At 42.7% G+C, this 25093-nt stretch overlaps 1 protein-coding gene across 1 annotated transcript; it reads right to left on the reverse strand.

The window, feature by feature from the left end:
• Positions 1 to 893: 893 nt before the first annotated feature.
• gsg1l (gsg1-like) lies at positions 894 to 25093 on the reverse strand (the record flags this gene model as incomplete). Its single annotated transcript, XM_079233264.1, has 5 exons — positions 894 to 1266; positions 3424 to 3535; positions 6792 to 6944; positions 18154 to 18201; positions 24805 to 25093. 5 exons carry the CDS (start codon positions 25091 to 25093, stop codon positions 894 to 896), a joined length of 975 nt encoding a protein of 324 aa, XP_079089390.1.

Raw genomic sequence — 25093 nt, forward strand, 5'->3', positions numbered from 1 at the left:
ACAGGACCTTATTTCGTAAAAAAATATGTACGATAGTCGACAGAGAGAGACAAATATTGATTTTGATCTCGTTTGAAACGTGCCATGGATGTTTGTCAATATGCACGTCAAAGTATCATGTAGCTTTGTGGGAAATCTCTCGTCTTACACGATGCACGTCAATAACACCAACATGGCCGCTACTGTGGCTTTGCTAGCAAGCTAGCTAGCTAGCTAACTTAACTAGCCATGTTCCTAATGTAACGTTATCCAGAGACTCGTTTTCAGACAGGAAGCAAAAGAAGGAGTGAGACCCGTTGTTGGTGTGAAGCTTCGTCGCGTCAATGTGAACATTTTCTAATTACGGATTTTCACTGTTTTACTTCTACAGTTTTACGACAAACTGAGATTTCTTTTAATTTGACAAATACATGTGTAATGCATGGCACAATTTAACCGGTAAGTCATTATTTGTCTCTAGCCGTTTACTATCGTACTACCGGAAGAGGCGGGACTTCTCCTCTCTCATGTTAGCAGACTTACGGTAAATATTTATGTGTATCTGACATTTAAGGGTTTTCTACTTTTGCAGCTAATCTTCAGAATTCCCATTTATTTTGTAATTGCCACTTCTAATGCCTCTAAATGGATAATAACCTGTTGAAATACTACACATAGCACCTGGACTTATGCTGGAGAACACCTGCTTTCTGTCCACGCAGGATCTTAATTCACAGATCTCATTTTTTTCACACTTTATATTGATTTTCAGTTAATACATAAAGAAAATATCCATCTGGTTAATTAATTTCAGCGACTCCCGCCTCTTCTCCACGAATAAATAATCTTCCTCCAACAGGAAATAAAGACTGCTGTGCTTTTCGTGTTCGGTGGAAGAACCCGTCCCCGGGTTCTCAGCACTGCTCCTCCCCCAGCGAGTCCGTGTTCTCCCCCAGGTCCACGGAGGCCGGCGGGCCCCTCATCTTCCCTCTCCCGGGGCCAGGACCGGGACCCGGACCCGGACCAGGACCTGGAACCGGACCCCCGACGACGAGCGCGGCCCGGGCCCCGCCGTGGCCGGGGTAGACCTCCACGGTGCTGGAGATGGACTGCAGGGAGCGGTCCCGGAAGTAGTGGAAGGCCTCCTGGTCCAGGTAGCTCTGCTCCTCGCGCAGGCCCTGCTCAAACAGCTTGCGCTTGTGCCGGAACTCGATCACCGTCTTGGTGTAGGAGTTGAGCGTGGTGACGGAGGCGGCCATGCAGCAGGTGAAGGAGCCCCAGGCCATGCTGGAGGGAGGAAGAAGAGGAAGAAGGAGATGTAGTGAAGACTTCTACTCGTGTGGCTCTATGGATGGTGGTTCGTTAGTCCACCACTATATATATATATATATCTGCAACTATTAGTTAGATTCACAAGAAATATCCTTGTCCCTCAGAGCATAAATCAACATCTACTAGATAAATTGGTTCAAAATGGTTTCCAGACATTCATGGTCCCCAGACGATGAAACCTGAAGACTTCAGTGATCGTTTGTCTTGTCCTCAACCACCAACGTTGGTGTTTGAGGTTTTGAGGGAAATGTCTTTGCAATAATTGGATAGATTTGCCAATACATTTGGGACCAATATTCATGTCCCCCAGAGGATTAATCCTCATGACTTTGGTGATCTCCTAATGTTTCCTTTATCACCAACAGCAAGTCGAAGTTTCCACTTCCTCAGTGAAATATCTCGGCACCAACTAGATTCATTGGTTCAAAATGGTTTCCAGACATTCATGGTCCCCAGACGATGAAACCAGGTCATTTTAGTGATTCTTTTACCTTTCTTCGAGCGCCGCCTTGAGGTTGTCATTTGTGGTTTTGAGTGATGTCTTTGCAATAATTGTATAGATTTGCCAATAAATTTGGGACCGATATTCCTGTGCCCCAGAGGATTGAAAGACAAGAACAGAAAATGACACCCACATGTCCAAACCATCACAGGAGTCTAAAAGATGCATTATAAATATAAACTACTTGGCTTTACTTTCTCTTCTGTTTGTGTTCGCGGTCCAACAGAAGGAGGAAAACATTAAGACAATAAATCATAAAGCATCACTCCAACATACGTCATCGATGACTCAACTAAAGAACTATTTCAACAGTTTTTCTTTTCCGATACGAAGTACGACGCAGTTTGACTGATGATTTATTTCACGAGTGTCCGTGTGTCAGCTGCTTTTCTCGGGCTGTAAATGAAAGAGCTTTTTATTCGTCCTCAAGGAGAATTTTGGCCTTGAGATTCATCACTCCGCTGGTTTTATTCCACTTTGAGGATCCTGAGCGGCTCCCTGGAGTTTAAACCGGACGCCTTGTGACTGACGGAGGAAATCTCCTTTTAATAACGGCTTCTTGTTCTGGATCTTTCTCTCCCTGTCATCATGTTTTATTCTCATCACTTATCTTAACGGGAGACGAGAAAGAAATGCATCGATAACTTACATTAAGGCAATTCTTTTCTAGAAATGTTATGTTTAAATTTGCATTTGAGGCTTCATCTTGTTAAATATCTGCTCATGTTTATACATTTCCAGAACATACATCTGTACATTCGAGAGATCCAGGTTCAACAACATCTCTCATCTCGTTGAAGTATTAGAGTTGAAGGTTTTCACTGAGGGAATCTCTTTGTATGCAAATTAGAAAGCCATAAAAACAGTTTTCTATATGTTTTTATTGATAACATGTAGTATAAATAAGGCTGAATGCGTTGTGAACAAACCCCTCTGCAGAAACCCTCAGAATATATGAATGAAAGAGTAAAGTTATATAAATGAGGTTGTGAATGTTTGAACAAACCTCTTTAAAGAAGAGGGTCAACACATGACCTCATAGATATCACCATGAAACTTCACCACTTCATCACTAAGAGGATTTATTGTATTACAAGTTTTATGAAATGTTTAAATATGCAAATGAGGCGTTGTGTAATTAATTCGCTCGGTTCTCGTGTCCTTGATCCGCTAACGAGACGGGAGCTCAGCTCGGCTTTCCCTTCCAGGCGAGAGCGAGAGGTCAAGGGGCTTCTGGTCCGTCTGGTTCATCCTCAGAGGAACAGGAGCTCCCCGTGCCATCTGGTTCATCCTCAGAGGAACAGGAGCTCCCCGTGCCATCTGGTTCATCCTCAGAGGAACAGGAGCTCCCCGTGCCATCTGGTTCATCCTCAGAGGAACAGGAGCTCCCCGTGCCGCTCAACACACTCCGCTAACGCCGCCGCCGAGGGACGACTCACGGGTCGGCTGATTTTATTCTGACATTTTATAACAAGTGAACAATCAGGGGCCTTTCAACACAATAGGGTTGATTCAAATAAGGCGCGTGTCTGTGTGTGTGTGTGTGTGTGTGTGTGTGTGTGTGTGTGTGTGTGTGTGTGTGTGTGTGTGTGAGAGAGAGAGAGACTGACCAGAAGGACCAGCCGTAGTCCCAGCTGTGAGGCCTCCAGTCTTCGGGACCCAGACTGACGGTGATCTGGAACACCTGAGTGTACATCATGTGGGCCACCATACCCAGAAGACCTGCAACACACACACACACACACACACACACACACACACACACACACACACACACACACACACACACACACACACACACACACACACGCCTAACATGAGTTTATGTCTCAATCTCTAGTTTCAAGTCTTCTTCAATACAGCATGATGTTCATTTAGTAAATTATGGTCATTTAGAGTCAAACAGACCATAAAGCAGGGGATGCTTTAGGGGCGGGGCTACAAGGTGATTGACAGGTCTCTACGTCACCCCTCCTCAGTCCATATATGGTCACTTCCTGTTCACTGGTTGCAAAAAAACAAGATGGCGACGGCCAAAATGCAGAACTCGCTCGGTAGTGAAGGAATAATGAATGTATGCACGAAAATACAAGAAAATATTTCTTCAGGGAGTTTAGTCAGTGACAGCGTGGGGGCGGGGCTTAGCCACGGGTCGATGACCATTAACCAATCAGTGATAAATCAGAGCATAAATGTAACTGTAACAATTAGTCAATTGATTTAACGTGAGACACCCGATCAATTAGAAATAGGGTCACAATCCTTCATAAACTACAATAAATCAAAAATGCCACAATGTAAATGAGTAAATGAGAGAGAATGACATTAATGCAGCGGTTATACATCACTACCCTGAGAGTGTGTGTGTGTGTGTGTGTGTGTGTGTGTGTGTGTGTGTGTGCATGAAACGACCACTGCGTATACGACATCTCTCATTTTTTTGCATTCCAAATATGGTCACTTCCTGTTGACTGCAAAAAACAATCTGCTTGTCAATCAGGCGGCTCTGCGTCGACCTGTCAATCACCTTGTAGCCCCGCCCCTAAAGCGTCCCCTGCTTTATGGTCTGTTTGACTCTAAATGACCATAACTTACTAAATGAACATCATGCTGTATTGAAGAAGACTTGAAACTAGAGATTGAGACATAAACTCATGTTTACAATGTTTACTGAGGGAATACATCAAGAGAAGTAGAGTCATTTATATAGACTTCTATACAACCAGAGGAGTCGCCCCCTGGTGGTCAGGAGAGAGAATGCAGCTTTAATACATGAAGTATAGACTTCTATACAACCATTGGAGTCACCCCCTGGTGGTCAGGAGAGAGAATGCAGCTTTAACACATGAAGCATAGACTTCTATACAACCAGAGGAGTCACCCCCTGGAGGTCAGGAGAGAATGCAGCTTTAACACATGAAGCATAGACTTCTATACAACCAGAGGAGTCACCCCCTGGAGGTCAGGAGAGAATGCAGCTTTAACACATGAAGCATATACTTCTATACAACCAGAGGAGTCACCCCCTGGTGGCCAGGCGAGAATGCAGCTTCAACACATGAAGCATATACTTCTATACAACCAGAGGAGTCACCCCCCTGGTGGTCAGGAGAGAGAATGCAGCTTTAACACATGAAGCATAAACTTCTATACAACCAATGGAGGCACCACCTGGTGGTCAGGAGAGAGAATGCAGCTTTAACACATGAAGCATAGACTTCTATACAACCAGAGGAGTCGCCCCCCGGTGGTCAGGAGAAAGAATGCAGCTTCAACACATGAAGCATAGACTTCTATACAACCAGAGGAGTCGCCCCCTGGTGGTCAGGAGAGAATGCCGGTTTTAAGACTCTTCCGCATCGGTTCGAGGGGTTGCTGCGTGCCGTGGACAGACACAGAGGTGCATTCTTGGATGCACACACACACACACACACACACACACACACACACACACACACACACACACACACACACACACACTGTCTGCATTGTGAACTCCTGAGCATCCCGACAGGCAGCAAAGTTTGAGATATACGTGGCCCTGAACGCACCTTCAGATGTGAACTCTCTCGTCCTGAAGTGGGTCATAAAAGACTTCCATCACCACAACAAGTGACGCTGCCTGAAGGCCACATCCATAACTCACTGCTCATCAAGATGGCGCCGCAGATGGCGCTCTCTCCTTCTCGTTCTCTTCTTGTTTGTCTCTGGTCGCATTCAGCAGGGAGGAACTCTTACTACGGTCTTTAATGTCTGTTTGGTCTTTTTCACATTTATCTTGTTTATTGTATATTGTGTATAAGTACGAAGAGCTAAGTGAAACCAGTCAAATTCCATGTACAGGTATGTGTAAACACATTCTGATTCTGACACATCAATATGATCCACCTGTAATTATTTATATATGTTATGTCATAAGATGCACTAATGTACTACTGTATTATTTATGTATTGATCATTTATTTTATTCAATATGTTAGTTGCAGTCTGGAGAAAACAGATTTCACTCCACTGTGTACTGTGATTGTGTTTTAATATGATTTGATTCTGTTTTTATAACATTATGCACATAATAGTAATATTATAGTTATATATTAGAGACAAATAAGTATGATGACTTAATCATGACTGCTTTTGTTCAAACCACTGTCATCTTTACCGTTTATTTCTGTCTGTAATGGTTTAATTTTACACATATATTCCCATTTTAATTTAAAATAATTTCTGTTTTTACTTTCTGGATTCATCTGTGAAGTTTCATCTTCATGTCTTTATTTTATGGTAGTAATGTTAACGTCACTCATCAGAGAAATTGTCATTTGTTGGCGATAATTCTTAATATCACAAACTAAATCAGGACAACACGATCTCTCGACATCTCAACATAACCACAGCTGTAATTATTTGGGTTACAATTGTAATTTATGGCCAATATTTGTATATTTAAGTCCATTAATTACCACTTTACTGTTAGTGGTTACTGTTGTTTATATATATGTTAATATTTGTTTAGGCTATTGTTTTACATTTTTCATTTGTATGAATCTTTTATATTAATTTCCCTCAGGATTAAATAAAGATTGATCTTATTTGATCTTCTTCACGCGCTGACAGCTACAGAACAACAACAGCGTCACAGCTTCACAGGTCAGCGACGCTTTGAGAAAGAATCAGCGAAGAAGCCCGAAGAGGAAGAGGAGGAGGAGGAGGAGGAGGAGGAGGACGAGGACGAGGAGGAAGAAGAGGAGGAAGAGGAGGAGATGCAGCCAACTTCTTGTGTAAGCGGTTTAACATGAGTCGGGAGAAAAATCCTGCAATCCTTCCGGGCGAAAGGCTTCCAGGGGATAACCTGCTGACCCGGTTGTCTGCCTCCTCATCCTCAGGACACTTAAGGACGCTTCTGAATGTCCGTCTTTCTCACTCCGCTCCACAAACACTCTCTTTCTCTGTGTGCGTGTCTCTTAAAACGTCTTTTTACCGGACAGCACGGTGAAGACGGCGGCGAAGGCGTTGAGTTTGAGCCCGTCGATGACGCTGCTGGAGTGGAAAAGCTCCAGACACATCAGGCTGAAGCCGACCACCAGCAGCAGGATGTAGAGCACCTCGGACACCACGGACAGCCAGAGCACGCCTGCAACACACACACACACACACACACACACACACACACACACACACACACAGTTAAACACAAGTAAAGTACAAGCAGACATCATTACATCATCATGACTGAGATAACCTTGTCAAGTCACATGTTCTTGTTTAAAAAATGTGTGTGTGTGCGTGCGTGTGTGCGTGTGTGTGCGTTCGTGCGCGTGTGTGTGTGTGTGTGTGTGCGTGTGTGTGCGTGCGTGCATGAAACGACCACTGCGTATAGGTCGTTCACATTAATAAAGTCAGTCTTGCTGATGCTAACGCTAATGCTAAGGCTACTTAATCGTGCCCAGTGTGATTGAAAACCAACATCACAACAAAACACACACAACCATTAAACGTTTAAATAAGAACTCGTTGCTGGAGTTAAAGCCATCGATCAGTTTAACTGACGGATGGGAAAATGGGAGTTTATGACTATGAGCTTTATTAGCTACTTAGCTCCTTCGCTCCTTAGCTACACGGCTAATCAACTCTTCCTATCAGTTTTGTTCCCGTAGAATTAAACTGTATTCTCAGTTTCTTATTTTTCAAACAAAACAAAACAACTTTTAGATTTTGTACAATATTCAAGTTACAAGTGTTAAAATAAAATAAGTCAACGTTGACTTCTGGAGAAGCATAATGTGCAATGCAGGAACGCAACGTCTCATCTTATGAGAGGTTGCAAACAAAAAGCTGATTGACCGGTTTTATTTCTGTAATCCTGCTGAGAAACGAACCAAACTAAAACAAGCTCCCTGTCAATTAAGATGGTTTATTTAATGTTTCAGATGTTTTTTTCACTTGGGCCGTTTTGGCGAATACATTTTCAAATGTAAAAAGGTATCAAATATGGCAATAACAAAACATTTGTCACTTATTTGTTCTATTAATTAAACAGTCCATAATGTGTTTTGTACCTGTGGGGATACACCTGTTGCTTTTAAATGAGATTATTCACAGCTTTTGAATTGCTTTCCCTGAAGAACACGATGTTCATTACGATGGAAAACATTCTCAAATGAAAAGTTTACGTCCGGAGCAAGAAACACATATCCAACCGAATGCAGCAATGACTTGTGGGAAAGCGCTCCTTTTGTTTCCGACTGAATTTCACACAAAGAGAGAAACACAAAGTCGTGTCGAAGGACCTACCGGACTCTGGAGGTTCGGGGTTTCCTCTTGTGGAACATCTGAAGCTTTTCCATTCGGCTCTCAGGAGGAACATCTGAAGCTGAAGCCGGCTGAAGAACCAGGAGGACAGATCTGTCTGAGCGAGAGACTTCAGACGGAAACACAGCTGAGCCGGAAGGAGGTCGTTCAGAAGAAACCGGCTCATCTGAATACAACTTCTCTACGTACAAAGTCCTTTCATCGTTTAACAAAACACCACAAGCGTCTTTATGTGACGACCTCTTATCACACTTTAAATAAAACATGTGTAAAATTATCAGAGTTCTGGATTCGGGAACAAAGACGAAGAATTCGATGAGATGTCAAACGACGACGTTCAATGTTTCACACATTTTGATCCTCACATTTGCAGACTTCTTCTTTAGAAGCTCAAGCAGCTTAAAGTGAGTTTGAAGTGATCTGGTTCTGGGTATGGATCCTACAGCTTCTGGGTATGGATCCTACAGCTTCTGGGTATGGATCCTACAGCTTCTGGGTATGGATCCTACAGCTACTGGGTATGGATCCTACAGCTACTGGGTATGGATCCTACAGCTACTGGGTATGGATCCTACAGCTACTGGGTATGGATCCTACAGCTACTGGGTATGGATCATACAGCTTCTGGGTATGGATCCTACAGCTTCTGGGTATGGATCCTACAGCTTCTGGGTATGGATCCTACAGCTTCTGGGTATGGATCCTACAGCTTCTGGGTATGGATCCTACAGCTACTGGGTATGGATCCTACAGCTTCTGTCAGGTTGTGGGAGTAAATAAAAGAACGGGGACTTGAACCAAGACCAGACCCTGGACCCGAGTCAGGCTGGTTTCCAAATAATCACTCAAGGTCTCGAGGAATTGTTGCTGCAAAGAGTTGTATAAGAAAGTATGCCGCTTGAAGATCTGCATGCTAGTTAGCTTAGCATAGCATGAAGACTGTAAACAGGGCAATAAAGTTAGCGAGGCTCTTCAACAACAAAGGCTGTAGAATATTCTCCTTCCAGAGTTTGTGCTGATTACCGAACACGGTGGATGTTCTGTCGCTACCATGAAACATCGGGAGAATCTAGTGTGATTTATTGCAGACAGGTGGCACAAGCTATGCTACTTTTGTTTTATATATATATATATATATATATATATATATATATATATATATATATATATATATATATATATATATATATATATTCATATTTACTCAGGCATGGGAACAGATACTTTTCTAGTACTTGTTCCATGTCTCAGGGCTGGATGTATTATAAACCGGCACAACCTTTACATTAACATGAAGCTCAGAACCTGAACTTGTTTTGTATTTCACAGCATGGAGGATGATTTAAATAAAGTGAAAGTAAACATGTTGATGTGAAGTAGTTAGTTAGTTAGTTTTATATATATATATATATATATATATATATATATATATATATATATATATATATATATATATATATATATATATATATATATATACATACATACATATACACGTGATGATGTCATAAGATGCATTGATGAGAAACTAGACAACAGGAGATCAAAGGGTTCAAATGCAACATTCTCATTAATACAGCAGGAATATTCATCCAGAAACATCGGATAGAATAGTGAAACACTTGACTGATCAATCAATGCTTTCACCTCAAGTACTTTAAGTCAACATTACAGGACTTTTATACTCGTATGGAGTATTTCCACAGTGTGGTATCAGTGCCTTTACTGCAGTAAACAGATCTGTATTGTATTACATCATGTGCTCTATAGGAGACGTTCCTCATCCTAACTTCTTAACACAATGTCCTGTTGACCTTCTCTGCTGGTGCTTTCCATGCTTTCATGAAAAGAAAGTGGATATTCAATTTCCCATTGTTGTTGTATGTTTGTCCTCCGGCTCAAAGGAGGACGTCCGGCGGTCCGTCCATTTGTTCCGAAGCTACTGATGAGACTGATGAGTCATCACTTCTCTGAGCTCGACACAAGGTGAAGCGTTCCTTTCTGATCGGGGGAAAGGGTGTGTTTGATATCACCACCTGCTCTCAGGAGCCCTCAGGTCACACAGAGACATTACGCAGAAGATGAACACGTTTTACAACCTTTCTGCTTCTCGGCGCTCTGGAAATGTCAACGTTTTATAAGCGGAGAGGAGTCGTCGCCCTGAAGGCGAAGCTGCCTTCGGGATCCACTCTGAGACTCTGAGACTCTCGCCGCTCGCCACGTCTATCGTTTCCCAAAAGGCGGAGACTCCTCGCCCGCGACACTTTAAATGAAAGAGTTAAACGGGATTATCGGCTCTCTGCGACCGCCGAGGTTTCAGGGACTACAGGATCCCTGAGCAGACAACATGCATTATGTTGAGTCACTTCTCTCTTACTTCTATACTCCGGGTGTTTTGAATGAGACATTGAGTGTAATAACGGAATATAACGGTGGAATGACAAAAGAAGGAAAATACATGGGAAAGATATGATTTAGAGAATTTTCTCATGAAGTTTACTCCCGACGTGTGCCGCTTCATCAGGTTGTGTAAAAGAATGCAAAGAGGTAAAACAACAACAATAACTATTGGAAACGCCGAGGAAATGGCGTCCAATCAGAAGCAATCAACTATGTAACTGATCGATCATTTTGATGATCAGTGATAAAAGCAGCAGGAACCACTTCACGACGGCTCAGCTCCTCTGGAGGAGAAACACCTGCAGCTGAACGCTGACAAACACTGAGCGGCGTTTTATTTTGTAGAACTGAAAGGTAATAATAGCTGTGTTTAGTGCTAATTAGCTAATGTTAGCTTTGTGTCAATAGCATGTTTTACAACACGCTGAGGCAAAGCCATTAAAAACATCCATGTTCTCCATGTTTTTATTCATAAATGTGGTATAAATGTACTGTAGGCCGTGTGAACCAACCCCAGTGCACAAAGCTTCAGAATATATGTAGGAATGAAAGTGTAAAGAGACAAAATAGTCAAATAAACACCTAAATGTGTATTGTGGATGTTTTCCTTCCTCTAGAAGATGTGTTGAGGAAGCACAAACATCTCATTAAAACATGTACAACAATGTTCAGTCTTAATAAAGTATCACTGAATCAATAACCTAAACTTTAATTTCCAGCCAGTCGTTGGAAACAAATTCCCCGGGTTTGTAAAATGCCTTGAAGGGAAACTCACAACGCAACAATATTGACCTTATTGAATATGTATGTAGGCAGAGGGCGACTTCATTAAACAGCAGGAGCTGATAGCAGGAAGGAAGCAGCTCATCAGACCGAGCCGCTTATAATTACAACTTTAATTATTGTGTGTGTGTGTGTGTGTGCGTGTGTGTGTGTGTGTGTGTGTGTGTGTTCATCAGTGTTTCCATCAGTGTCAACCGCTTCCTGTCTCTTATGCGTTTGACTCTTTCAGGTTCTCAAAACATTTCCATGTAAAGAATGCAGACTTATTAAGATTTAGACAAGATTATTGATTCATTAATTAAATGTTGGATTTAGGATGTCAAATTAAATCAGAAAAGTAATTTTAATAAGTTCTAGTAAATAAAATTAGGGATCCTACTAATGATTGCGACGATGTCACTACCAGTGGCGGTGCGTCAATAGAGGGCGCTAGGGCGCCGCCCCTCTTAAAATTTTGCGATGACAAAAAAAAGAAGAAAAAAATATTAATATATAATATATATATAAATTGTCAAAAAACATTATATACCAAATAATTTAAATAAGAAGTATACCGTGTTGACGCGCTAAATGTGTGTGGGAGACCGTAATCCCCTGTCAACAACCACTTAAATGTGACCAAATATAATATATCGCGTTCATCATCACTGAGGAAAGCCCCTCCCCTCTCGGGGCGCCGGACCAATGGAAGTCTATGGAAGCGAGCAAACGTTTCAGGGGCGTTACGACGAGGACAGCTTCTCATTGGCGGATGAAACGAGAATCTTCGGGCGCACAACAGTGCGCCCCCAGCCAATGACATCGTTTCTTATTGTAACGTGAATGGACTATTCGTCGAATCAGAGACCTTTATCATTCCCTCACAGCCCATACAGCTCCCACGTAGCTACGAGCAACACTAGCAGAGGCTTTGATTGTGTCACTATGGCGACTGAAAACTCTGTGGTATCTCTACGCGAAACACCTTTCAACCGACGGTCAGATGTCGACAAGAAGAGGCTGAAAGAGTTGGGACCCGAACGTCCGGATTTAAAACTTCAGCAGCAAAGCGCTGACCGCGGGAGGACGTACACCCGGAGCTTCTCCTCAAGCTATATGCTAACCGGAGCTGGTTAGCTGGATGCTCAGTGAGTAATGCGTTTTTTTGTTTCCCCTGTCTGTTGTTCCAAAGTCCTGGGACTGAAACACTCTGGACTACAACAGGGATGAGGAATCTAAAGCACTTCACCAAGAAGTGTAAGAAGCACGAATCTTGCCGCAGCATCTAGCTAACAGCATGAAGCTAAGCCTGTTTGGAATAGTGGACTGTGTGAAGTTCTGTGGAGCATTTGAGTTGCCCTGCGTGGTCCTGATGAGAGCGAGAGCTCGGATAACCCAGGGATACTCCGTGGCTTGGTGGACGTCGTTGCCTCACTTGACAGTGCACTGAAAGAGCATCTCCAGAGCGCGACTGTGTTTAAGGGAACATCCAAAACAGTCCAGAATGAGCTTCTTGACTGTATGCTGTCTGCTGTGAGGGAACAGATCATAAGTAAAGTTCAAAGCAGCGATTTTCTATCGATCCAATCAGATGAGACCATGGACATTAGCACATAAACCCTGCTTGTGCTTGTGCTTCGCTACATCAATGGTGCTAATGTGGAGGAACGATTCTTTGAGTTCATCCCTCTGCAGTCAGCTACAGCAGAGACCATTGCCGTGGCATTAAAAGAACGCCTTGCTGCCATCCTCCAGGTGAGCAGAACAGTAAACTCATCTGCCAGGCATATGACGGTGCCAGTGTAATGAGGGGTACCGCTTCAGGTGTCATTGAGTGCTCTTTAAACCGCGCCGTCCAACTGCCCCTCCCCCCCCCCCAAAAAAAAATGTCACCAGCCGCCACTGGTCACTACTGCTTAATATTTCAATTTATTTCAGGAATAATCAATGAAATAATGAAGTTTGAAAAAGTTTTGAGCTCAAACTGAAACCGTCTTAATCTCCCACAGTTATACAAACTCACAGGGTTTTAATGAATTAAAAGAGGAAACTTTAAACCATTAATCAGTCGTAGATTGATTAATCTCCTGTCTGCTGACTAATTATTTAATCCAATTAGCTCTAAATGAAATAATAGAGAAATGAATTGATGCAGCGTTTAATACATGATGATTTAACGTCATACTGGTTTTAATTGAGTTGTTTTTCCTTCTGTTGTCGTGTTTATGTTGCATTCCCAGAGAGTTGAAATACTCATTTTGTTCCTCTAGTTTGTCTTCAATCAACATTTCTTCTCTCAGACAGATGTTGTATTGATAAAGATATTTTAAAAAAGAAGATAAAATATAGCTTGCTGCCATTTCTTTGTTCTATTATTGGACCTTTCCCTGCAGCTCAGTCACCGGGGGAAGATGTTGACGTGTCGGTTGCAGAGCAAGTGACCGTGACACGTAAAAATAACCACCAGCAGGGAGGTTTTACGCTTTAAGTTGTAGCCGTTGTTACTTTACGTTGTTACTTTACGTTGTTACTTTACATTGTTAGTTTACATTGTTAGTTTACGTTGTTACTTTACATTGTTACTTCACGTTGTTAGTTTACGTGATTACTTCACATTGTTACCTTGCGTCGTTATTTTACGTTTACAGCAAAGTCAGATAAAAGCGGTTGCTTATCATTTGTGCTAGTTACGTTGTTACACATTGTTTCCACTCATCGTTACCACTCATTGTTACCGCTTATTGTTACTGCTGATTGTTACCGCTTATTGTTACCACTCATTGTTACCACTTATTGTTACCGCTTATTGTTACTGCTGATTGTTACCGCTTATTGTTACCACTCATTGTTACCGCTTATTGTTACCGCTTATTGTTACTGCTGATTGTTACCGCTTATAGTTACCACTCATTGTTACCACTTATTGTTACCGCTTATTGTTACCGCTGATTGTTACCGCTTATTGTTACTGCTGATTGTTACCGCTTATAGTTACCACTCATTGTTACCACTTATTGTTACCGCTTATTGTTACCGCTTATTGTTACCGCTGATTGTTACCGCTTATTGTTACCACTCATTGTTACCACTTATTGTTACCACTCATTGTTACCGCTTATTGTTACCACTCATTGTTACCACTCATTGTTACCACTTATTGTTGCCACTCATTGTTACCACTCATTGTTACCGCTTATTGTTACCACTTATTGTTACCACTCATTGTTACCACTCATTGTTACCGCTTATTGTTACCGCTAATTGTTACCACTCATTGTTACCGCTCATTGTTACCAATCATTGTTACCGCTTATTGTTACCACTTATTATTACCGCTTATTGTTACTGCTCATCGTTACCACTCATTGTTACCACTTATTATTACTGCTTATTGTTACTGCTCATCGTTACCACTCATTGTTACCACTTATTATTACCGCTTATTGTTACCGCTTATTGTTACCACTCATTGTTACCGCTTATTGTTACCGCTTATTGTTACCACTCATTGTTACCGCTTATTGTTACCGCTTATTGTTACCACTCATTGTTACCAATCATTGTTACCACTTATTGTTACCACTCATTGCTACCACTCATTGTTACCACTTATTGTTACCACTCATTGTTACCACTCATTGTTACCACTTATTGTTACCACTTATTGTTACCACTCATTGCTACCACTTATTGTTACCACTTATTGTTACCACTCATTGCTACCACTCATTGTTACCACTTATTGTTACCACTCATTGTTACCACTTATTGTTACCACTTATTATTACCACTCATTGCTACCACTCATTGTTACCACTTATTGTTACCACTTATTGTTACCACTTATTGTTACCACTCATTGCTACCACTTATTGTTACCACTCATTGCTACCACTCATTGTTACCACTTATTGTTACCACTCATTGTTACCACTTATTGTTACCACTCATTGCTACCACTCGTTACAATTGTTGAAGTCGTTACTTAGCGTCACGTCAGAAAATATACAAAGATTGATTTATGCTAGTTACGCTGTTCCAGTTGTTACGTTATATTGTTATGTCATTATTTCAACCGTTACCATATTTTGGGGGAGTTTTGTTCATCGTGACTCACACAGCATTGTACGTTATTGCACCATAATACAAGGCTGACATGACACTATTAATGGAACTTGCTTGCTTTTATGTGTGGTGTAAAAAACATTCTCTCTCTTAATCATGGAGGAATATCTCACTCAGGAGTCGGTGGAGACCAAGAACATTCTCTCAGAGAGAGACGGACTCCTAATGGATCATCGTGCCGCTCTGTTGGTTGTGGTTTGCTTCCACTTTTACCATAAGTACATTATAATACAAATATTTAATCAGGTTGGGTTTGCTTCCAGCCAAAAGACTGAATATATAAAACACATATAGAGATGGATACTGCAGCAGTGAAGAGAGAGGTTAATGAATAATACGTAAAGTCTTAATTACTAAACGTAGTTTGCTTGTTGTCTCTCTGCGTGTGTCAGGTGGGTCAAGTTCTGCTGCGACTTTGCACTCATGACCCTCTGGAGCGGTTTCTCCTAATCAAATTGGATTTTCTTGTTTGTTTATTTGTTGAAGTTTTCATTAGGAAGGAACTTGGATGTGAGTGGGGAGCAGCTGTGAGTTATAAAAGCCAGAGTGAGCGTGTCAGAGCTCAAAGGAAGCAGATTAACATACCGTCTCCTTGTGAGAGGCAAGGTCGCGCCGCTCCATGCATCATATCATCCGCCGCCGCGCTTCCCTCCAGATGGCATTAGCAGACGAAACCGTCGCACAACTTTCATTATTAACTACCTGCTCCGCATGGAACGGAAAATTAGGGTCTACGCCCACATGCACCAAATATTCCCTTTCTTTTGGACGCTCTAATATTCCTTTTACGAGCTGCAGCATATAAACACTAAGTGCTGTTGGAAGAAAAGAGAAAAGCTGCTCTCATCTGCAGTTAGAGGAATCTGGATGAGATGTTCTCTCATTATCCAACAATGTATTCTGTCTGTTTTGCATAAGGGATCCTATTAAAAAACAAATAAAGAGAAGAAGTAATAAAAGCCAAAGCAAACACTTCCTTAAAACATTAATGATGACAAAAATATGTTGCAATAAAGAAGAATACCTATAAAATAAAAATGCTGATTTGTTTTGATTGAAAAAAATGCAAATTGCCTTTATGATTAAAAACAAGAGCGGCGTGTGCCGAGTCAGCAAAGCCTGCTGAGAGGAGAGCGTCCCTTCATCAAGGTAACCTACCTGGACGAGAGGAGACATGCCATCAGCTGACTCTGTTCAGTTCAGTCTCCATGGAAACATACGGGGATCTTTCTTGTGACAACTTTGGGAAATTGGCTTTAAACGTATGTAAACGTCAGCCGTCATCCGCTTTTTTGTTCGGGCTTCAGGTTCTTATAACTTCTATAAATCAAAACTGACAACAGACCGGAGAAGACTGAGCTTGTTTCATATAAATTAATATCTGTCACTTTCTCTCGGCTCCCTCCTCCGTCAAGAAAAATCACGATGAAGGCGTCAGGCGGTCGGAGCGCCGGAGGCCACGCCTCCCATCAAGGAATCAGAGTTTACGTGAGAAAAATTCACTCTAAAAACGAAAAGATGGTCCTGAAAAACAAATCCCATCGGCCCAATTATCAGCCATCTTCATCCAGGATGAAAAAGCCACGCGAGCTCAAGCCTGCAGATGCTCCGAATTCGGGTCGGATCATGTTCCCACCTGCAGAACCAACCAAGCACGACTGCTGTGTCACATGAACTGCACCAAGAGGGAAACAAACCAGTTCAGCTGGACTCAACACTGCAGGTTCAGAACAACAAGAGACACTTTTGCCACTAATTAAAGATCACTGGTGCCTTAAAGGGCCAGTGTGCAGTAGTTGGCGCCATCTAGCGGTGTAGTCGCAGATTGCAACCAACTAAAGTTGTTTGTCGATATAAACAGGTCATTCTGAGGTAGAGAAAACACAACGAAGGTTCTTTCCATTTTGACCGATAGATTCCTCTACAGGATGCACACTGTACCTTTAAGGCAGACTCCGGCCTCCTCTGCTTTCTGTCCTCTGAGTTGAGGACAAACAGGAAAGCAGAAGCAGTCTGGACGGTTTGTGTTTCAGAGATTAAAGAAACTAAAACAGCATGGGTGCTGTTCAAACTAAAACTGTCATTTAAGAAAAGCATCAATTCAGAAAATGCCCACTGTGTTCTACTCCGGTTCTCATTTTACATTTTGGTAACTGACAACAAAAGGTCCTCAACGTTCTCATCGTCTCCCCACCTGAACCAGAGCGTCGTCACATCCTGGGTTTAACGGAGGACAGAGACAGATGATGTCATCCGGCCGATAGATCCTGTGTCATTCTGAAGGGCAGCTACAATGAGGCATTTCATTTGGAGGACTTGTTGCTAAAATTAACTCTTTTTTTTACATTTGCTTGCCAAATGCCAATCCTGACACTCCAGACCACAATCTGTCTTTGAAGCCGTCGTCTTCTCACTTTAAGTTAAAACTGTCTTCTTGTTTGGGGAGCTGATGCTCAGAAGTCATTAACCGTGGCCTCGGCTTAATTTACTTTAAAGGACGCGTCAAACGGAAAAAGCTTCCACTCCTGAATATCTGTCTCATCGCTTGGATAAGATGACAATAACAGAACAACGTTGTGTTTATTTTAAACTACAGAAGGTTGAGCTGAACTCTGTTGTACAAAAGGCAGAATTAAACAAGAGGAGATGTGTCTATATATTTGTTTTCCATGCTTTTCTCTGGGCGTGAGGAACAGGTGGGAGCGGCGGGGTGGCGGCGACAACTAATGACGGCCATTACTCACCTCTCTCCGACGCCGGGGCCAGATCAATGAAGCTCCGACACTTCTCACCTGAGAGAGAGGGGAGAGGAGAGGAAGAGAGGGATGAAGAGGAGAGGAAGAGAGGTGAAGAGCACCAGGTGAAATGGGCTTGGAAAGAAGCAGAGAGGAGCAAGAGAAAAGAGAGGGAGGGGAGGAAGGACGGATGAGAGGATGAGGTGATTAATGAGGAGAAGAGGAGGAAATGTGATGCAGGTGGAGAGAAGAGGAGGAAACGAGCGTTAGAGTCAAACCGATGCAAGATATTAATGCGTCAGGCTCGTGAACAGAGACAGGGAGATACGGAGAAGAACACTTGTTGAATCCCAAAAGGCCAGCGAGGAAATCAGCCATGTTTGAACCTCAAACATTCTAATCTTCCCTTCTTCCCCACAGAGAGAAACACACGAGGACCATGAAGGTGTATGAGCCAAACAAAAGAACATTTCATCAACTCCCGGTCTCAATGAGCGCCAAAAAGAGAATTATCGAATATATGTGTATATATACTGAGTGGCTTATTTAAATGAAATGTCTGAAGAACTATTGGAAAGATTGTTCCCTTCAGATTCATTTGAATAACTTTGGGAAACCATTAACTTTTCATCTGGCGCCGTTATCCGGCCAACCTTTAATGTCTCCAACGTTTTATGACGAAAAGATACGAAACTAAAACCTGAAAAAAACTCTGTGTTTACTGCCAATTATCAAATGTTAGCATGCCGTACACTTTTTATATTCTTTATTCTTCTTGTGTGTTATTATTAGTTGATATTGTGCATCTCTTCCTGCAGGTCTATATTCTGCATGTTCTTTTAAAAGAAGACGAAGCATTCGTTATTTACTGAACTTATTATATTTAGTGGCTTCATCAAACGTACGTCCTCACACCTGTAACACTCATCAGTTGTGTTTGTTAGCAACGCGGTGCTACTTCTAGCCGCCTACAGTATGAACGTGTGTGTTTTGCATAATGCAGCATCATCTTGGCTCCAAGCCGTTGGTTCCTGGCTGCAGAGAGTTGATCAGAGACCTGCAGGTCACAGCCCGGCGGCTGCAGCGCGACCATAACTCATAACTCATAACTCAGCCTCCGTGTCACCGGCAGCAGGCGGGCCCATCCATAACCAGCCGGACACACACACACAAACACACACACACACACACACACGCACACGCACACGCACACGCACACACTCAGATGAAGATGCTTGGTTTGCCTCCCGCATACTGAGGATGATGGAAGTATCAGAGGCTAAAAATAATTTAGGGTTAGGGAGTCCGACTTCCAGACTACGAACAGATTAATAAGAGAAAGATCTCGTCGTATTTGTTGTGTTTTTGTAAAAGCAGGAATGTGCTGCTCATATTATGGGATGAAAGACAGATGAGAAAGAAACTGTTTAAACACCCTGAAGACAACTTTTATGAGATGGACCCTCCAGAGACCGAGGGAGCCGATGAAACCTGAACGGGACTCACACGAACCAGACTACCCAGCATGCATTGCTGTGAAGTAAAAAGTACAACATTTGGTTTGCGTGAAATGGAAATAGCAACGTCAACCTTGGATTTGTACTTTAACTGGTCCTGAACCAGTTTCAGTGTAGTCCTGGTTCTCTGTAGACCTCAGTGTAGTCCTGGTCCTCTAGAGACCTCAGTGTAGTCCTGGTCCTCTATATACCTCAGTGTAGTCCTGGTCCTCTATAGACCTCAGTCTAGTCCTGGTCCTCTATAGACCTCAGTGTAGTCCTGGTCCTCTATATACCTCAGTGTAGTCCTGGTCCTCTATAGACCTCAGTGTAGTCCTGGTCCTCTATAGACCTCAGTGTAGTCCTGGTCCTCTAGAGACCTCAGTGTAGTCCTGGTCCTCTATATACCTCAGTGTAGTCCTGGTCCTCTATAGACCTCAGTCTAGTCCTGGTCCTCTAGAGACCTCAGTGTAGTCCTGGTCCTCTATATACCTCAGTGTAGTCCTGGTCCTCTATAGACCTCAGTGTAGTCCTGGTCCTCTATAGACCTCAGTGTAGTCCTGGTCCTCTATAGACCTCAGTGTAGTCCTGGTCCTCTATAGACCTCAGTGTAGTCCTGGTCCTCTATAGACCTCAGTGTAGTCCTGGTCCTCTATAGACCTCAGTGTAGTCCTGGTCCTCTATAGACCTCAGTGTAGTCCTGGTCCTTTTATAGACCTCAGTGTAGTCCTGGTCCTCTATAGACCTCATGTAGTCCTGGTCCTCTGTAGACGTCAGTGTAGTCCTGGTCCTCTATAGACCTCAGTGTAGTCCTGGTCCTCTATAGACCTCAGTGTAGTCCTGGTCCTTTTATAGACCTCAGTGTAGTCCTGGTCCTCTATAGACCTCAGTGTAGTCCTGGTCCTCTAGAGACCTCATGTAGTCCTGGTCCTCTATAGACCTCAGTGTAGTCCTGGTCCTCTATAGTCTCAGTGTAGTCCTGGTCCTCTATAGACCTCAGTGTAGTCCTGGTCCTCTATAGACCTCCATCAGTAACCAGACCACCAGAGAGAAGATGGTCTGGTTCTAGAGAGTTCTTCTTAAAGATCCTCATCAGAGTGACCGGGTCGGATTCTGGAGAAACCAGATGACATCATGCAGGTTCACCAGAACCTCCTTCAGCTCAGATCCAGCAGAGACCAGTCCACATAGACTAGACCCAGACCCAGTAGAGACCAGTCCACATGGACTAGACCCAGACCCAGTAGAGACCAGTCCACATGGACTAGACCCAGACCCAGTAGAGACCAGTCCACATGGACTAGACCCAGACCCGGTAGAGACCAGTCCACATGGACTAGACCCAGACCCGGCTTCCCCTGCAGCTGGAGCTCCGGAGGGAGGAGGAGAGCTCAGCTCCCGGCAGCGTCTCCTCCTCTTCCTCCTCCTCTTCCTTTTCCTCCTCTTCCTCTTCCTCCTCTTCCTCAAATCTTATCTTAAGTGAAAAACACATATTGGAACTCGTCTCTTGTTCCTTCTGGTTTCCATTTTGCATTTCCTCCTTCTCGCCTGCCAGTTCCTCAACTTCCCCTAAATTAAAAATATAATCACAATTAGAAGTTGCCTCCCCTTAGAGGAGCGGCATGCTATTCGCCAGAAACTTCCCAGAAACTCATCCGGAGTATTGCAACTCATCTTTTCCAAGGTGAGAGCTGGAGGGAAGTGAAAGTGTGTTCGCAGCCAAAAGGTGAGCGGCTCAGCTCTGATGAGGACATGAATCTAAAATGTAATTAAAGAGCGAGCGGCCGACGCCAGCACCACCTAACAGCACCATCCGTATCCCTCCGCCTGCAAACGCTGCTCTGATGTGTCAATTAACCCGCGGGAAAGAAGAAATAATCCCAGTTCTGCCGGTCCATCAGGCCGTGATGGAGGATTCCTTTCAGAGAGGCTTCAGGCTTCAGCTTCTCTCTCAGGCTCAGCTCACTCCTTCACTGTGCCGCCGTCCTGCAGATCCTCAGTCGGGTTACCATGAATTTTCTCTCGATTGTCTCTGATTCCCGTCTTTGTGACTAAAGGCTTCATAAGCTCTGACGTTGCTTCATATTCAGAGTTATGGTGTGAATTATTGAAGTAAATTAGTTTTTATTGGCTGGCGGCTCCTGAAGAAGAGCTGCCTGTCGCCTTCACAACATTAGAGGAGGTTTTAAATGAGGTTCTTAAAAAGACAAAGAAGAAGCAGACGAAGAAGAAGCAGACGAAGAAGAAGAAGAAGAAGAAGAAGAAGAAGAAGAAGAAGAAGAAGAAGAAGAAGAAGAAGAAGAAGAAGAAGAGAGATGGTGGCTTGTTAAAATGATGTGTCACCACCAAGGAAACAATCTGACGTTGGTGTTTAGGAAAGATGGGTTTGTTTAAAATGAGTATAAGTTACATAACATGTGACATTTTAAATAAATCTGCAGTGACTTCTGGTTCGATGTGGAGCACGAACATCAGTCTCTTGGGTGAAAGACATTTCATCCTTTTTCTTTCATAGCAGGCTTTCTTGTGACGGATATCATTATAAGAGAAAATGTCCTGATGAATTTGGCATGAAAACACAAATTAAAGACCTTTTAAAAAGTGATGAATTCAAAAAGCCAGCCAGAGATCCTTTAGAGGGAAAACTGTATTTAAATAATTGGCTCGACATCTTTTCACTTTTCACCAAAAGCCGAACGTCTGCTCCATTAAATCAATTCCATCACCGCAGACGTGATGCCAAACAAACCGCCTCCTTTCTACCGGTGCAGTGAGCTGAAACTTCCAGAGTTTAACTATATACTAGAAACTATGACTCATAGTTTAACTAAATACTAGAAACTATGACTCATAGTTTAACTATATACTAGAAACTATGACTCAGAGTTTAACTAAATACTAGAAACTATGACTCAGAGTTTAACTATATACTAGAAACTATGACTCATAGTTTAACTAAATACTAGAAACTATGACTTAGAGTTTAACTATATACTAGAAACTATGACTCAGAGTTTAACTATATACTAGAAACTATGACTCAGTGTTTAACTACATACTAGAAACTATGACTCATAGTTTAACTGCATACTAGAAACTATGACTCAGAGTTTAACTATATACTAGAAACTATGACTCATAGTTTAACTATAGACTAGAAACTATGACTCATAGTTTAACTATAGACTAGAAACTATGACTCATAGTTTAACTAAACTAAGACTCTGTGTGTAAACGCAGTCATAGTTTAACTAAACTATGACTTTGTGTGTAAACGCTGTGCTTCAGTAGCATTTACAAACAGAGTCATAGTTTAACTAAACTAAGACTGTGTGTAAACGCAGAGTCATAGTTTAACTAAACGAAGACTGTGTGTAAACGCTGAGTCATAGTTTAACTAAACTAAGAGTCTGTGTGTAAACGCTGAGTCATAGTTTAACTAAACTAAGACTGTGTGTAAACGCTGTCCTTCAGCAGCGTCACACATTCTGAACTTCGGTCCCAAAACAAAGCAAACAGCTGATTTAAACGAGGAGAGTTTTTTAATTCTGATCAATCTGCTGCTCAGGGGCCCTGAACGCAACACAGGAGTCACTCACTGAAGCTGATGCTGAGCTCTGGCTCACAGTGGATGGAGCTGTGATGTGATGATGATGATGGTGATGATGATGATGATGACGCACTCCGCTGGCCCGTTTCTCTCCTGCCGAGGTAAACGTGCTGCAGGTGAGTTTGAGGAAGACGTTGGATCTTCATCATCTGTTAATTAAACGGCAGCCGGTGGAGAAACTTTAATCTGCTCTCTGAACAGAAGACAGTATTAGTTTGTGTTGTTTTTATTTCACTCGATGCAACAAATATTCACAGCGTTCATAAGCTGTTCACACGGCGAATTAACATTACTATTCCTCTAATATTCACGTGGAAATGCAGCCGTGTATATTCTGATTTAAAGGGACCTGATCTCGTGATCACAGCCTCCATCTTTTCTTTCCTTCGACATGATGTGATTCCTTGAACGCATCATGTGTGGACAGAAAAGAGCAACCGACTCGAAGACAAACAACATTGTGATATTTCTATAAAAAACTATTTATCCTACATGTCTCTTTAAAAAAAGATTTCCCAAATGAACCGATTGCAGCAACCAGATAAAGAACTGAACTGAACACAGAGGTCAAAGGTCACGAGTTTGTAAATATGAACATATTTCCATATAAAGCAAGTGTAGCCTCAACTTGTTTCCAACATTAGTAACATATGGCACACGGGAATATGTTGAATGTAAAGATTCCATCGTTTTCCAATTTCTGCAAAATAAATGATCAGAAAAAACGTCTCTTTCTTTTATGATTTATGGCCTCATAACTGTTATGTTGCCCCGGGACGCGTTGGACTTCTCTGCTTCTAGCTGTGCTGCTGTTTCCTGAGAGCTTTTATACTTTTATATTGAGGTGAAGAACGAGGCCATAGAGACTAAAGTGTGACGGGAGCCCAAAAGAAAGAGAACGACCCAAACTGCAGAACCATGAATCACAAACACATTAAACATGATTATTAAGGAACCTTCTGTCTTATGAATACACACACAGAGCAGAGCAGTAAATGTGTATTAATCCGCTGCTGAAAATAGTCCCAAACAAATGCACTGTTTCCTCCTGTTTGTTTTATTTTGAAAAACAGCTGTTTTAGGAGATTTTTTTAAAGATGAAACTATACATTTGTGTTTTTAAAGATTCCCAACCAATCAATTGATTAATCATAAAAATGTCCCCAAAACATTTCATGGAAATGAATGGATTAATCCTTTCAGCTCTATATAGTTTCCACCCCTGCTGGGAATAACCTCTTAAACTAAATCAACGTGGACCCTGAACGCACCACAACAACCTCAATAAAGATCCGAACCAGAACCAGAATAAACAAAGTGAGATTATGAAACGTTATCTTCTTTTATTCAGGAGGGAAATCAACAAGCGCTCTGATTTAAAAGCTAAACGACCCAAAACAAACAGCAGCTGACGCACAGGATGCTGGGTAAGTCCCTGTGTCTACAGACCTGGTCCCGGAGGCGCGATGACACACTTCTATAAGCTGTGTCTTAAAAGAAGATTGACGTCGCAGCAACTTGTTGAGCTCTCTGGTGAGGTAACGGCGTGCCCACCTGCCTCGTGGATGTTCTCCTCGCAGGAGTACCAGATGCCGGTGTGGAAGCGGCGGAACAGGAAGCGGTCGTCGCCGGTCTCCCAGCTGTAGTGGACCTTGTTCTGGTCCGTCTCGTTCACGCCGTAGTCGATGCAGTTGTGGCGCCGCTGCTTGCTGCAGTTGGGCTTGGGCACGCGCTGGGTGCCCTCGCACCAGTACGTGGTGATGAAGGCGGTGGTGGAGAAGAACAGCGCCACCAGGTTCAGACCCACGGACAGCAGCGCGCGACATTTCCGCGTCGTCTTCAT

Source organism: Taurulus bubalis (assembly GCF_910589615.1).
Source record: "Taurulus bubalis genome assembly, chromosome: 17".
NCBI lineage: Eukaryota > Metazoa > Chordata > Actinopteri > Perciformes > Cottidae > Taurulus > Taurulus bubalis.